Consider the following 15,506-nt stretch of genomic DNA (forward strand, 5'->3'; position numbering starts at 1 on the left):
AGCCTACTAGGCTCCTCCGCCCATGGGATTTTCCAGGCAAGAGTACTGGAGTGGGTTGCCATTGCCTTCTCCAAGGATCTACTCTGAAAAAAAAAAAAAAAGATACTATTAATAGACTCAAAAGTCTTCATAGATGAGTTCTCTAAGGTGTCAAGGAAATCTCTATATTAAATAAACTCTTTCAGATTAAAAAAGAAAATGGTCAAAAGCTTGCCAACTGTTTCTACATAACTAGAATAATAAACCCTAATATCAAAACCAGATAAGGAGAGGACTAAAGAAAGAAGCAATAATACTAGCAAGAGATGTACTAAGGGAATTCCCTGGTGGTCCAGTGGTTAAGAATCTGTCTTCCAATGCAGGGGACACAGGTTTGATCCCTGGCTGGAGAACTAAGATCCCACCTGCCGTGGGGCAACGAAACCTGCTCACAACTAGAGAGAAGCCCACGTGCTGCAACAAAGAGGCCATGAGGGGCAACTAAAACCAGATATATAAATATAAATTTAATTTTATATTATATACAAATATAAATTTGAAAAGAGAGAGAGATCTACTAATGCCATTTTTCACTAAGATATTAAAGGAAATAAACCAAACAATCAACTCAGCAAACACTGAAAAAAACATTTGATAAATCTACATTCATTACTGAGAAAGAATAAAACAATTAAAAAAAACCCAAACCTGTTGGCAAGCTGGGACTGAAAAGTTTGGAGCCTGAGCGACAATGACTTGTATCTTACCTTCTCGCTGGTAGGTTAACACCTGCTGCGAGGGTGGATGTGCAGGTGAACAGGCAGAGGACCCCTGTGGAGTAGGCCTCCTCCAAGAGCTTCCTTTCATCGCTGGTTAAGCCACTGTGGTGATAAGCAACTCCAAACGGGATGGTGTGCCTTAACACGCGACACAGGTTGCCACCGCTGACATTCTTCAAGTTCTGAATCACCTCCTGTTTTTCTTTCTCTTTGTGCTTCAGATATTCCCTAGGGAAAAGATCTGTTGGAACCCTTGATCTTATAGGGAAGGAGCACCTACCATTTTAACTTTAGTAGCTACATGCAAACATTCTCCCTTTAAAATCGTGTTACTTTTATTGACCTAAGTACATAAAACGTTCTTAGAATTGTAATTCCGATTTCATTAACAGGCAGTTTCTCTCAGCCTATTTGGGGATCACAAAGTCCTATGAAAATCTGCTTAAAGCTAAGGGAAAAAACAGATATTCACATTAATACAACACTTTGCATATAATTTCAGAGGGTTTCTGTACTTCCTGAGGTTCAATCCTGTACTTCCTATGAATTCATGAATGCTGGGTTCAAACACCTGCTCTAGAAGTTACAATTTTTTTTTTTCACAAGAAAATGCATCTTCAGTGAAGATGAACTGCTTTGTCATACATTTTCTTCTCTGAAGATAAAAAGTATATGTACTATTAAAGCATATGAATTATATGTAAAACACTGTCTAAATATTAGCACTTCAGAAGCCTCAGTAATATCCTACAATGTCTCCTTACCTAGAAGCACCTATTTTTCTCAATTCCTTTCTAGAAAAGAAAAAAAGGAAAGACTAAGTACAACTAACTCCTAATTGACTGTAAAGCAACAACTTCTGAACACCAGTCACAAACAAACACAGCCTGTGTGCGTGCTAAGTCGCTTCAGTCATGTCCAGCTCTCTGCGACCCTATGGACCGTAGCCCGCCAGTCTCCTCTGTCCATGGGATTCTCTGGGCAAGAATACTTGGGTGTGTTGTCATGCCCTCCTCCAGGGGATCTTCCCTACCCAGGGATCGAACCCGTGTTCTTTTACGTCTCCTGCTTTGGCAGCTGTGTTCTTTACCACTAGAGCCACCTGGGAAACCCAAAAAATAGTGTCTAAGATATAAATATAATACACGCAGCCCTTGTTGCAGCAAGCTTCATGGAAAGCACAGACAGCTCTGGCTGGTGCTAAATGCACAAGTTCAGTAATTTCATAAGAAGCTGAGAAATGGGTGGCAAGGAGACAATGAAGAATGGGGCAGAAAGTGGTTGAGAGTCAACAGTGTAAGAACCAAGTGACAGCTGGGTAGGGAGCTATTGACTTTATATTACTATTTCCCAGTCAAGAGTTTGAGGTCCTGAAAGGGACAAATTCTTCTCAAGGAATTAAGTCTTAAGGACAATTACCCTATACTTTAAGAGAAGGGAGACATTATTTGTAAATGACCAGATAAGACATGGATCTATGGAGAAGGGTTTTGTGGGGGGTAGTTGAGAAGTGAGCTGGGTGCTGAAGAACAGGTTAGAGGTGGCAGTTGATAGCTAAGCAAGAAGTAAACAGTACCGCCAGATTCATCATCTCCGAAGAGGAAGATTTAACTCCGGGACCAAAGACAGTCTCAGTCACTCGCAGCTTTGTGCAGATTTTATTTAAAGTGAAAGTGACAGAAAAAGCTTCTGACAAAGACATCAGAAGACGGCAGGAGAGTACCCGCCTCACTAATTTAAGTGGGGCCTTATACACTGCTCACCTAGCTTCTGAAAATAGATAAAAAATACTTCAAGGCTGTGAGAATTTTGCCCAGACCCTTTCCCGTAACATACACCCTGGGATGACATCAACACAAGATTAGCCAGAAGGAACAGGTTAACCCAGAGCTCAAGGCTATGGAAGTTTTTACCCAGACCTTCTCCCACAGCATACATCCAAAGCTCAAAAAAAGGCATGTCCTTGAACAAGAGATTCTGATGCCTACAAGGACTATTTGTCTACGTCAAAAGAATGCGAAAAAGAAAGAATGCTGACCTCCTCCTTAAAGGGGCCTTCGGCTTGGACTCCTTATCAACCTGCCTAAGTTAACTCTTTCACAGTGAGGGGGTGGGGAAGTACATTATTGGCAGAAGGTAAAGCATGATCGCAGGCATGGAAATGAGTGGTTCAAAACATAAACAAAGAAGACAAGTAGGGACGTCCCTGGTGGTTCTGTGGCTAAGAATCTGCCTGCCAATGCAGGGGACATGGGTTCAACCCCTGGTTAGGGAAGATTCCATACGCTGTGGAGCAACTACGCCTGTACGCCACAACTACTGAGCTTTAGAGCCCATGATCTGCAGCAAGAGAAACCACTGCAATGAGAAGCCTGAGCACCACAACCAAGAGTAGCTCCTGCTCGCTGCAACCAGAGAAAGCCTGCAACAAAGGCCCAGCACAACCAGAAATAAATGAATAAAAGAAGACAAGAAGTTCAACTGGATGATGTGCAGGGTGGATAAAGAGTAGAAGAAATAAAGGTGAAAAACTAAACTGGGTCCGATTTTAGCATGAATCTAGGCTAAGAAGCACTGTGGTATCACTATTAGGGAGACTTTTAGGGAAAGTAATACAATCAGAGCTTTGGCCATTGTCAGGAAATAGTGTTTAAAAGACATTCTTGACTTAGAAGTCCAAAGCACTAACAGCCATAAAAAATATAATTTTCCTTGAGGTTGACACAATCACTTGGGGAAAACTCTGCTTTAGTCTTTGCACTTAAACACACATAATAAGCATATTCTAGGAGATTGCACTGTACCTGCTTCCTGTGAAAGTTATGATTAGGAGGCAAATTAATTAAGGGCTGATACTCCATGACTTTCAAGAAATTATCTTTCGAAGATACTACTGAGATCAGAAACCATTTAGCCCTAGATTATATTCATCTATGTATAAATTACAGAAAAACAGAAAAAAGTATGCTCTAAATATGACAACATTTTAGTTAACAGCCACCAAGATGGGAGCTAAACTATTTTATTGTTTGTTGTTCAGTTGCACAGTCGTGTCTAACTTTGCGACCCCATGGACTGCAGAACGCCAGGCTTCCCTGTTCTTCACCAACTCCCACAGCTTGTTCAAACTCACGTCCATTGAGTCAATGATGCCATCCAACCATCTCGTCCTCTGTTGTCCCCTTCTCCTCTTGTCTTCAATCTTTCCCAGCATCAGGGTCTTTTCCAATGTGTTGGCTCTTTGGATCAGGTGGCCAAAGTACTGGAGCTTCAGCTTCAGCATCAGTCCTTCCAATGAACATTCTGAGTTGATTTTCTTTAGGATTGACTGGTTTGATCTCCTTGCAGTCCAAGAGAATCTCAAGAGTCTTCTCCAGCACCACAGTTCAAAGGCATCAATTCTTCAGCACTTAGCCTTCTTAATGGTCCAGCTCACATCCATACATGACTAATGGAAAAACCACAGCACTATATGGACCTTTGTAGGCAAAGTAATTTCTCTGCTTTTTAATATGCTGTCTAGATTTATCATTGCTTTTCTTCCAAGGAGCATCTTTTCATTTCAAGGCTGCAGTCACCATCCACCGTGATTCTGGAGCCCAAGAAAATAAAGTATGTCACTGTTTCCATTCTTTCCCCATTTATTTTCCATGAAGTGATGAGACCAGATGGCATGATCTTCATTTTTTAAATGTTGAGTTTTAAGCCAGCTTTTTCACTCTCCTCTTTCACCTTCATCAAGAGGCTCTTTAATTCCTCTTCACTTTCTGCCATAAGGGTGGTGTCATCTGCATATCTGAGGTTATTGATATTTCTCCCGGCAATCTTGATTCCAGCTTGTGCTTCATCTAGCCCAGCGTTTCTCATGATGTACTCTGCATAGATGTTAAATAAGCAGGGTGATAATATACAGCCTTAATGTACTTCTTTCCCAATTTTGAACCAAGCCGTTGTTCCATGTCCAGTTCTAACTGTTGCTTCTTGATGTGCATACAGATTTCTCAGGAAGCAGGTAAGGTGGTATTCCCATCTCCTTAAGAATTTCCCACAGTTTGTTGTGATCTACACAGTTAAAGGCTTTAGTGTAGTCAATGAAGCAGAAGTAGGTATTTTTCTGGAATTTTCTAAGGATTTTGAGCATTATTTTGCTAGCATGTGAAATGAGTGCTATGTGCAGTAGTTTGAGCATTCTTTGGCAGTGCCCTTTTTTGGGACTAGAATGAAAACTGGCCTTTTCCAGTCCTGTGGCCTCTGCTGAGTATACTCAGGACATTTACCTTAAGAAAGCAGCAAGTAATATGGAAAATGTATTTTAGAGGAAATTTTCCTTCAGAAAGAGTTAAGTCCTATCTCTTTACAAAAGTATCAAGGGTCCATTACAATTCACTAACTAAAGGTTCCGGGGAACCAAATCAGTATGTCAATATTAAACATCAACATTTATGACCCAAATAAACTATTACCCCTGAAAAGCAAAATAAGTCAAGGGTATGACTTGACCAACAATTAATCTCATTTCACACAGTCAAAAGTCTGTCTTTAAATTTCCCCATCACTTAGTCAGGACTATATTACCTTATTCTAAGAAAACAAATGACTCACTGAGCATCCTTCAATGATAATTTAATTTCCTTAGGTTTTTATACTCTACATCATCATTTTAAAGTCAGACTCTTTTACTGAAATGGGAAACACTCCTTGACTTTATCCCAAACATCGGCATCTTTGTGCTAGCCAATGAGTTTAACTCTGTATTAGGCCAATCCACGACATTGGGATTGTGGGGGCAAGTGGAGGAGGGCTGGGTGAGAATCCAGGGTACTGATCTGTGTGTAGTCACATAGCACCAGCTCAGGGGCCCATAAGAAATCTGAAAAATATGCTAAAACAACACGTGGGACAAAAAGGTACAGAAAAAACTAAAACTGCTCATACTTAAGGTCATTTTATACTTACCTCTATAACAGAGTCAGTGCTAAGATATTATACAATTACAAAGCAGTACATTTCTTTATTATTTAGCAAATTCAATTCCAATGTCCACACAATCCAAGTGCAAAGCTTACTAAGAAAACAAAGGCTACAGTATTTAATTACAGAGAAAGTTAAGCTAAAGATACGATTAATCCCTACACTGGTAAGTCCTCTGATCACATAGCCCTTCATCCCTACAGTGATTATTGATTAGTCCTCTGATCACATGGGGCTTCCCTGGTAGCTCAGATGGTAAAGAATCTGCCTGCAATGCAGGAGACCTGGGTTTGATCCCTGGGTTGGGAAGATCCCCTGGAGAAGGGAATGGCAACCCACTCCAGTATTCTGGCTTGAATTCCATGGACAGACCATGGGGTCGCAAAGAGTCAGACACGACTGAGTGACTGTAACACTGATCACACAGGCCTTCATCCCTACAGTGATTATTGATTAGTCCTCTGATGACATAGGCCAGGGGTTGACCTCAGCTGTATGTTGCACTTGCTTAGAAGCTTTACAGAAGAGTAGTACCTAGGTCCCACTCCCAAATATTCTGATTTGTCTTGGAGGTAGCTTGGGCGCTGAGATTTTAAAAAGGCCTCAAGGTGACTCACTGTGGAGCCAAGCTGCTGTATTAGTCAGCATTCTCTACATGTAGCCTTAGACTTTTTCTCTGGCCATTTCACATCTGTGAATTTCACAGTTCAGCTCTTTTCCCTCAAGGCCAGGACCTTTAGAATCTAGTATAATAACTTAGCATAATGTCTGCAAAAAGTAATCAGTGCTAGTTAAATAAACAGAATACAGGCATGTAGATCATGATAAAAATGAAACAGAATATTTTTAAAAGATTAACATACTTGCTTAAACTTTTGCATATCATTTCTGCTACGTTTTCACAGTTCTTCTTAGTGGGACAAAAAACTAAGCAGGAATAACTGGGAATAACTTCTGTCACCAGTGCTACCAAGTGATCAGGATCCATCTTTTTCAGAGTATCGGAATACTGCACAACAAGATTTAGGAACAAGGTAGTTAGCAACCATGAAAGCCTTTCACTTTACCAGTGTGCTCTGAAAGGTAAGTAAATCAACCATAACTTTGAACTTCTCATTTAATAAATATGACCATTTTTAAAAAAAGATGCAACTTATATTACAGAGCAAAATGTTAAGTCCCACTTTTGTTATTAGGGTTTTGTTAGGTGCATTTAATTTTAAATAAAGGAAGTGAAAATAATAAATTGTATTAATAACTCTATGGCCCGCCCATCTTCACCAAAGCAGAAAAAGTCCACAGAGAGAAACACAAATTGATCCTAATAATAGTCAAAGAACTGCATAAATAAGTTAAACCTCTTGCTATTGCTAACGGTTTTCAAAAACATATTCAATCATACCATAGGATATGTTTTCAGAAATACAAAATATATTTATCAAACAGACATAAATAACTCAAAGAACAAAGAAAAATGTAAAGTTATTTAAAATCTCCTCACTTTAACTTTACTGAAAACTAATTAAGATACAGATTTAGAATAATATATATTATTATAATTATACCTTTATACCTAATATACCTAATTATTATAATTATAATATTCCTTTATGTTATTGTTTAGTTGCTCAGTCGTGTCTGACTCTTTTGCAACCCCATGGGCTGTAGCCCGCTAGGGTCCTGTGTCCATGGGATTTCCCAGGCAAGAATACTGGAGTGGGTTGCCATTTCTTTCTCCAGGGGGTCTTCCTGACCCAGGGATCAAACCCCTGTCTCCTGCATTGGCAGGGGGATTCTTTACCACTGAGCCACCAGGGAAGCCCAATATACCTTCATGGAATAATAAAACTGATGTAAAATTTCTTTCTCCCCTTTTAAATGTCCTCCATGAAAACCACAGAACATTAGCACAGTAGACATTAGCACAGTAGACATCCATATTTTCATACGCCAGTATCTGAGCTATAGAGCCCACAAATATTTCTTCTTGTATTACTGTTGCTGCTGAATGAATAAACATTTATGGGAAAGGTCTCCAAGCTTTCTTGGTCCATGGAGCCCCAAGGTCAAAAGAAGTACCTAACAGTTTGATTATTAGGTAGTCAGGTCCAAACAACAAGTATGCATTTCTTCACAAATAAGTAGACATCTGAATAACAACAAATGTCAGTTGAAAAAAAAATTTTCATTTCATTCTTAAATAACTATCATAACCCACTAAATGAGAAGTATGCACACCTGGGCCCTGCAGTCTTTCAAACCATGAAACCCTCATTTCCTGTTCCATATTGATTTTCACATGGTATTTGCTTACAGTAAGTGCAAAAAAAAGAAAAAAAAAGTCACCAACTTCACAAAGATATACTATCCTAGGGAGGAATGTAGTATGATCTAATATTGACATTGGAAACTGTCTTGAACCAGTCATTTGTATGGTGTCCAACAGATGTCCAGCATCAGCTTTTTTTCTCTGAAATACCTAAACTTTCCCATGGTACCCATGTGACTCCTTGTGGTGTGCCAGGGCAGCTGGGCACAAAGTCTAGGAACATCACCATCAGGGATTATCAAGGTTACCTTGTAATTAAGGAGGCGTGAAAAAGTCATGCCATTCTCAGCTCTGCTGTCAACTTCATATATTGTGTCATTTATTTTCAGATATTCTTTTAATTCAACCTTGAATTAAAAGGACATTTGCAATTAATATCATATACAAATTCCTTTTTCTAGAGTTTCAAATTTTGTAAAATATGTTATAAAACAGTACAAAAAGTTTAGCTTTCCTAAGGTATGCAGAATGCTTCAACTTAAATTTATTTCTTTCCCATTTAAGTTTCTTTTTCCTTTTAAATCAAAATAGGGATTACTATCCTTGAGGAAATACTTTTGAATTAAATAGCCACATATCTAAAAGGAAAATCAGACACTTGTATTTGTCACAAGAGGAAGTAAAGCTGAGCCAAGTATTCACACTCTTATCTTTTATTAAGGAGTTATTTGTGTTACTCCTCCAGACTTAAAACTTTATTAGTCACCAGTTTTAATGTGAATACCACCAAATTATTTTCAACTTAAGTATCTGTAGACAAAAGAAGTTTGTAAATAGAGCGTACTGAATTTTTAAAAAAATAGCATTGAGAAGCTCAGTGTACTATCCGCTGTACCACACAGCCACCCACAGAACGCCATCTAACTTGACAACTAAGGTCAGGAACTATCTCGTGAAAATTCTCACATTTGGTGCAAATGTAAAAACACCAAATTTAAAGATAAAATTTTGTGATTTTAAACAATTATTTTCTGAAAACCTATTTAGACACAGAGACTACGGAGTACATGTACATTATAAGCTTCTTTCAAATAACTATGAATAACATGTACTTATTTTCTTCAAGCCTTTTGGGAATACTGTTATTGGGGAATTTAAATTTATATCCATGTGAGGTCTTAATTTATTTTAAAAAAGCATTATAACTATCAAAACTTTTAATTTTTAAGATAAACTTATTTATGTGTTAATAATTCAAAACGTGAATCACTAAATTCTCACCAGATGAAAAAATTTACCTTACAGAATATAAAGTGGAAAAGCAGAATGGGTCTGAAAATTTTCATTCAGTAACTATTCACTGAAGGTCCGTGAGCTAGGCACCCATCTTGGCCAAGCTCCCTGACCCTACAGTGTATGCTCCCTCCATACAGACTTGTTAGCATTTAGACACAGTGAGTGGCATTATGCGCGTTCATCATTCTCAGAATTTTTATATAGTACGTTTGCTACAAATACGATATGTAGCAAAAATGACAGATAACAAATCAAACCTTAGGTACATACGGGTCTAAACTGACTGGTGTAATATTCTGCTTGCAGGAACTTTTGTAGGTCTTCAACATTGTTTAACGTTGCACTCATACCAATAATTTGAGTCGTTTCTAAAAAAAAAAAAAGTATTGAGAAAAATGTGTTATTTAGTATATCATAACAGTAATTTTAGCAACCTTTTTATGTTTGTAATTTTTCCAGAGTGATGTGCGAAAGAGGGGGCAGGTAAGACAAACAGTTGACCGTGAACTAAATGAGGGTTAGGGATACCACCCCTCTGTACAGTTGAAAATCCATGTAAAACCTGTACCCGGCCTTCCTTATCTTCAGTTCTGCATTTCTGGATTCAACCAACCACAGGTCCTGTGGTACTGCAGCACTTATTACTGAAAAAACCCACTTACAAGTGAACCCATGCAATTCAAACTTGTGTTGTTCAACAATCAACTCTATAAAACCAGACGATTAATCTGGCAGATGATATTACTCAGATGATATTACTCAGAAGAGAGGTATAAGCTGGTCACACAAATTGGGAGCCATCAGAACACAGGAAGACTTTGAAGTCATGAGTATGGATGAGAATTAGCAGAAACTGTATGAAGAAGGAAACAAGGGATGAATCTATGGTAACACCAATGTATACAATGAACACACTTAGCAAGTAATGTCACAAAGGAGAACAAAAGGAGAAACTGAAGAGAGCCCTTTTGTTCAAATATCTATTAAGTGCAAGGCATTGGTGACAGAAAGACACATAAATATGTATCAGTATACTTACATAAATAAGTATATAGCAGCAGTGTACATAAGTATACATGTAAGTACACAGCATCAGTGTACGTAAGTATACAGCAGCAGTGTACATAAGTATACACATAAGTACAGAGTAGTAGTGTACATAAGTACACAGCAGCAGTATACATAAGTATTCATGTCAGTACCCAGCAGCAGTGTACATAGTATACATATAAGTACACAGCAGCAGTGTACATAGTATACACATAAGTACACAGCAGCAGTGTACATAAGTGTATAGCAAACACATGTCCATTATGTGCAGGTACTATGCGAGATGCTTTACAAAGACTGACTCACACTGTCTCCACAGCAAGTCAGTGAGAAAGGTTCTATTACTATCCTCCATTTTTGATGCACAAGGAAAAAGAGGCACAGTTACTATACTATATACTGTACCTGCCCAAGGTCACATACAAAGTTAAAGTGAGCTAGGATTTGAATCCAGCTGCAGAGTCTGCCCTTAGCCATTACGCTGTTCTACCTCTCAGTGTTAACACATGATTGGTCTTACAGAAAGACAATAGGGAAACGAAGAGAGAATGGTGTTTCAGCACCCAAAGGAAAAAAGAATGATGAATACTCAAATATTGAAAAGAAATTAAGACAAGAACTATCAGTGTACACTGGATGTGACAAGTAGATGATCATTCTCCTTTCTTCCTCTGCTTTATATTTTGTCACTATCTGACACACAGTTTTCTTGTTTATCTGCTTATTATCTGTTCACTTTCATTAAAATATAGGTTTGATAAAGGCAGGGACTTTGTTTTATTCACTGCTACATCCCTAGCACTTAAAATAGGGCCTGACATGCAGTGGGTACTCAGTAAACATTTTTTAATCAATGATTATAAAGTGCTACAATCTGCCTAAATACCACTGTTATCAGAATTTTAAAAATAATTCTTAAAATCTGACCTTTATGATTAATAATTTTCTATAAACTATTATAATACATAATAAGCTATTGCAATAGTATATAAAAATAGAGAAGACATTTAGAATAAATATTTCATATACATTTAGAGACTATCTGATGTTGCAAAATAGCTCCTTAAAGTGACTATTTACAGACATTGTTCTACATGATACTGATGCTGGCAACAGCAGCAAACCTCCACTGTGCTCTGTCTGAGCATGGCTGAATGTGTTGGTCACATGTGTTACCTCATGTAATTCTTACAATTCCATCATGTTGGTACCATTATTGTGCGCATTTTACAGATGAGGAAAGGGCGGTTAAGTCACATGCCTAAGCACACACAGCTAGTAAGTGGAGGATACTGATGGGGACATCTTCAAATGCTAACTTCATTTATCTTCATGATTCTACTCATGCATCCAACAAAAATGTATAAACTTATTTTAGAAATAGAAAACTAAGACAGAAAGCTTAAGCATCTTACTTTAGGTTACATAATCTAGCTAGTGATAGGATTAAGTCTTTCATAGGTCTCTTGATTATAAATCAACTAGTGACCACATCTGGAAAAAAACTTACTGCTGGTGTAGAGGATTTTGGCCAGAGTCATTTCCAGTATAGCCCCACGGGTTCCTTCACCAATCATGTGCAACTTCGAGATTAAAAAAAAAGGATAAAAGTAAATCTGCATATAATACCTATATAAAACAAGCATATATTTGATGAAATGAAGAAGCAGTATATGCTTTATAACTCAAGCATTTTAGTTATGTACCAACTAGAGTACATATACATTATTTCACTGATATTTTAAGTTATTGAAGTTATCCCTAGGACAATGTCCTGGGATCAGGAATTCATCAGTACTACCATAAAACTGAACATATGGACATATATTCACTCTTCAAGAAACAACTGACAAAAAACTGAATTTAAGATTACCAAGCATGAAATGCCTTCATATACATACTATCTACATACTAAAATACTCATCCTCATAAGGTATCAAACAGATACACATAATAAGTGTTAGTATAATAAAAATGTTAATAAATCAACAAACATAGTAACCAACCTCATCTACAACAACCAGACCCAGACTGCTAATTCTTCCAGTTTCAATCAAGGAGTTCACCAGACTATGTCCTTTTTCAATAGTGGCAATATATAATGATTTCTTTTCCCTTCTTTTAATTGGAGGAAATTTTCCTTTGCTTCCAGCGTATTCCTCAACAAAGAAACCCAGTTCTATACCAAAACTTGACAAACCTGAAATCTAGAACATTAAAATAAACAAAAAAAGTCAGATAAATAAGAACTCTAATTATTAAATGTGCACAGGGATTTAAAAAAATCTAAAATAGTGTTTCAGAGAAGGCAATGGCAAGCCACTCCAGTACTCTTGCCTAGAAAATCCCATGGATGGAGGAGCCTGGTAGGCTGCAGTCTACGGGGTCGCTAAGAGTCGGACACGACTGAGCGACTTCACTTTCACTTTCACACAATGGAGAAGGCAATGGCAACCCACTCCAGTGTTCTTGCCTGGAGAATCCCAGGGACGGTGGAGCCTGATGGGCTGCCGTTTCTGGGGTCGCACAGAGTCGGACACGACTGAAGCGACTTAGCAGCAGCAGCAGCCGCAAAATAGTGTTTAATATAAATCAATGGGAATAAGGTTACACTTAAAACATATACATCTAAGAAATGTCATAATGTATTGACCCTTGAAAATGCCATTTTTAAACTATGTAATAAATGTAAAAAATAAATTTTAATTGTCTTTTCTGATATTAAAAAACATCAGAATAACTCATTTATTTTGATAGAATACTTGGTTAGTTTCTGCTTGAAAAAGCATGCTAAAATATCAGTAGGACATTTGAAATGGAGTTTAATTCACAAGTTTAGGGGGAGAAAAAAACTCTTTCTTACACAAGTAATTAGTATTAGAAGAGATTTTTAGTAACTACACCACACTGCTTCTGCATATCCTAAAAACAATTCTCCATCAATAAGGCTACTTCTTCTCAGTCAATAAAAAATTATTACATTTATTCTAGTTTTCATATCTGAACATCAAAATAACATTAACAAATACCATTTTCTTTAAAAAAAATCACACCTTTTCTTGAACAATTGCCACATATGGTAGGATCATTAAAACATCTCTTCGCCGGCATAGTAGTTCTTGTAGCATTAAAATCTCAGCCACGAGGGTTTTTCCACCACTTGTTGGCAAGGAATATATTAAATTTTTTCTTTCTTGCACAGATTTCAATGTTAAGCAAGTATGTTGCCATTCTGTGGAATTGAAAAAAAGAAGAAGCCTTATTTTTCCCTTCTACAAAGTTTTCTAAGAAGAAAAAAGTCAAATCCTACCCTGTGTAGCATCTTCTCATAGTAATAAATGTAACTATATATAAATATAAAAAATCTACAATGCATGGTGTGTATACTCGTTCAGGCCTGGTTGGTGGGGTGGGCAACTAGTTTATCCAATTGCCAGCTGCAGACTGAGGTCTAAGATGCCACCAGGCATGTAGGCCTGCTGGACAAGAGGTACTGCCTGGGACATCAGAGGGGCTAAGGGGCATTTCAAGAATCTGTGTGAATTCTAAGGTCTTTCTCTTATATTCGGTAAGGACATCGTGTAAGCTTCCCTTCCTCATTCACCCAACAGAGAAACAGAGCCAAGAGGGAAAAAAAAAAAAGAATTTACACAAACTTAGACCAGCTTTCACAGGGTGCTGGTTTGAATGGTCTGAATACTATTTTAAACCGATGAGAGGGACTTCCCTGGTGGCCCAGTGGTTAAGATTCCACACTCCCAGTGCAAGGGGACTGAGTTTGATCCCTGATGAGGGGATAAGATCTGGTGTAGCCAAAAAAAAAAAAAAAAAAATCCTTAAATTGATGAGATTGCTTAAACCATTAAAGACTAGGGTTATTAACCATGACATCTAAGGTTTCCCTGGTGGCTCAGTGGTAAAGAATCCACCTGTCAATGTAGAAGACACAAAGAGACATGGGTTTGATCCCTGAGATGGGAAGATCCCGTGGAGAAGGAAATGGCAACTCACTCCAGTACTCTTGCCTGGGAAATTCCATGGACAGAGGAGCCCGGCGAGCTATAGTCCACAGAGTTGCAAGAGTCAGACATGACTGTGACTAAACAACAAAATCTAGTTTCCACAAGTTAGCAAGGTGGAATTCATGAAAAGGATTATATTAGATCCAAAACAAAATGTGAAAACTAGTATAAGTACTTTGTAGGAAAAGTGGACAATGTGGACCATCAAAAGTCTTCAAAATGTGCATTATATTTACCTCTAGAAAAATGGGCAAAAGATATGATAAGACATTTCACAGTATAGAGAAACGCAGATGGTTTATGAATACACAGAAAGATGCTCTACTGTTACCTATCAAGCTTGGCAAAAGAAATAAACCAATAAAAAGCATTAAATAACTACCTAAACAAAAAGCCCCCCACATGTAAAATAGAGTTGACTAGAGCAGGAAGAAACAGGCACTTCTGTGTATGGTTGATGAAAGTATAAACTGCTAGTCTTTTGGGGAAGCAATCAGCAACAAACATAAAACTGCATGCTGCCTTCGATCTAGCAGTATTGCTTACAGAACCCTACACTGACTGAAATAAAAAGCAAGTACATGTGTAAAGGTTGTGTGCAAGATGTTCACCAGAGCATTGTTTATATAACAAAGAGCCAATAACAGGGTATAGACTGAATGATTACACAAGCATATGAACTAATTATTTGCAGCCTGAAATATATGCAAATGATTATGTATTTTTTACTTTAAAAGTATTTCAGGATTTTACAGTACGGGGAAATAATAGCCATTATTTTGTAATAACTTTAAATGGAGTATATAACCTATAACAATATTGAATCACTATGATGTATACCTGAAAACTAATATGTTGAGGAGGCTGCAAAGTTCATTTTGGTTTTTCCACAAGCTGCTATAATGCTGTAAATCAACTATGCTTTGATAAAAAATTTTTCAGAAATATTTAAATACATTGAATATTTAATACCTAAATATTAGAAAATACTTTAGGCTAGTATCACCCATTAGTTATCAAACTGCAGATGTTTATGTTAAACTACACGTCCACATTTTATCCAACTCAAGAGTTTTAAAGTATAAAATGACCAAAATAATAAATATTTAGAAATAACATTTATCTTCACATACTAAAAAA

At 37.5% G+C, this 15,506-nt stretch overlaps 1 protein-coding gene across 5 annotated transcripts in view; it reads right to left on the reverse strand.

Annotated features, from left to right (window-relative positions):
- The window catches only part of HELQ (helicase, POLQ like), a 40,922-nt gene that overhangs the window by 21,580 nt on the left and 3,836 nt on the right, over positions 1-15,506 (reverse strand). For 4 of the 5 annotated variants that reach the window (XM_061420669.1, XM_061420668.1, XM_061420671.1 and 1 more), the window contains exons 3-9: positions 13,398-13,576; positions 12,351-12,551; positions 11,855-11,927; positions 9,565-9,662; positions 8,307-8,405; positions 6,593-6,738; positions 747-986 (exon numbers count right to left, since the gene is read on the reverse strand). In XM_061420669.1, coding sequence (XP_061276653.1) covers positions 747-986; positions 6,593-6,738; positions 8,307-8,405; positions 9,565-9,662; positions 11,855-11,927; positions 12,351-12,551; positions 13,398-13,576 — 1,036 coding nt within the window. Of the gene's footprint in view, positions 1-746; positions 987-6,592; positions 6,739-8,306; positions 8,406-9,551; positions 9,663-11,854; positions 11,928-12,350; positions 12,552-13,397; positions 13,577-15,506 lie in introns of those variants that run through there. The other variant, XM_061420672.1, reaches the window with a different exon arrangement.

Source organism: Bos javanicus, chromosome 6 (assembly GCF_032452875.1).
Source record: "Bos javanicus breed banteng chromosome 6, ARS-OSU_banteng_1.0, whole genome shotgun sequence".
Lineage (NCBI taxonomy): Eukaryota > Metazoa > Chordata > Mammalia > Artiodactyla > Bovidae > Bos > Bos javanicus.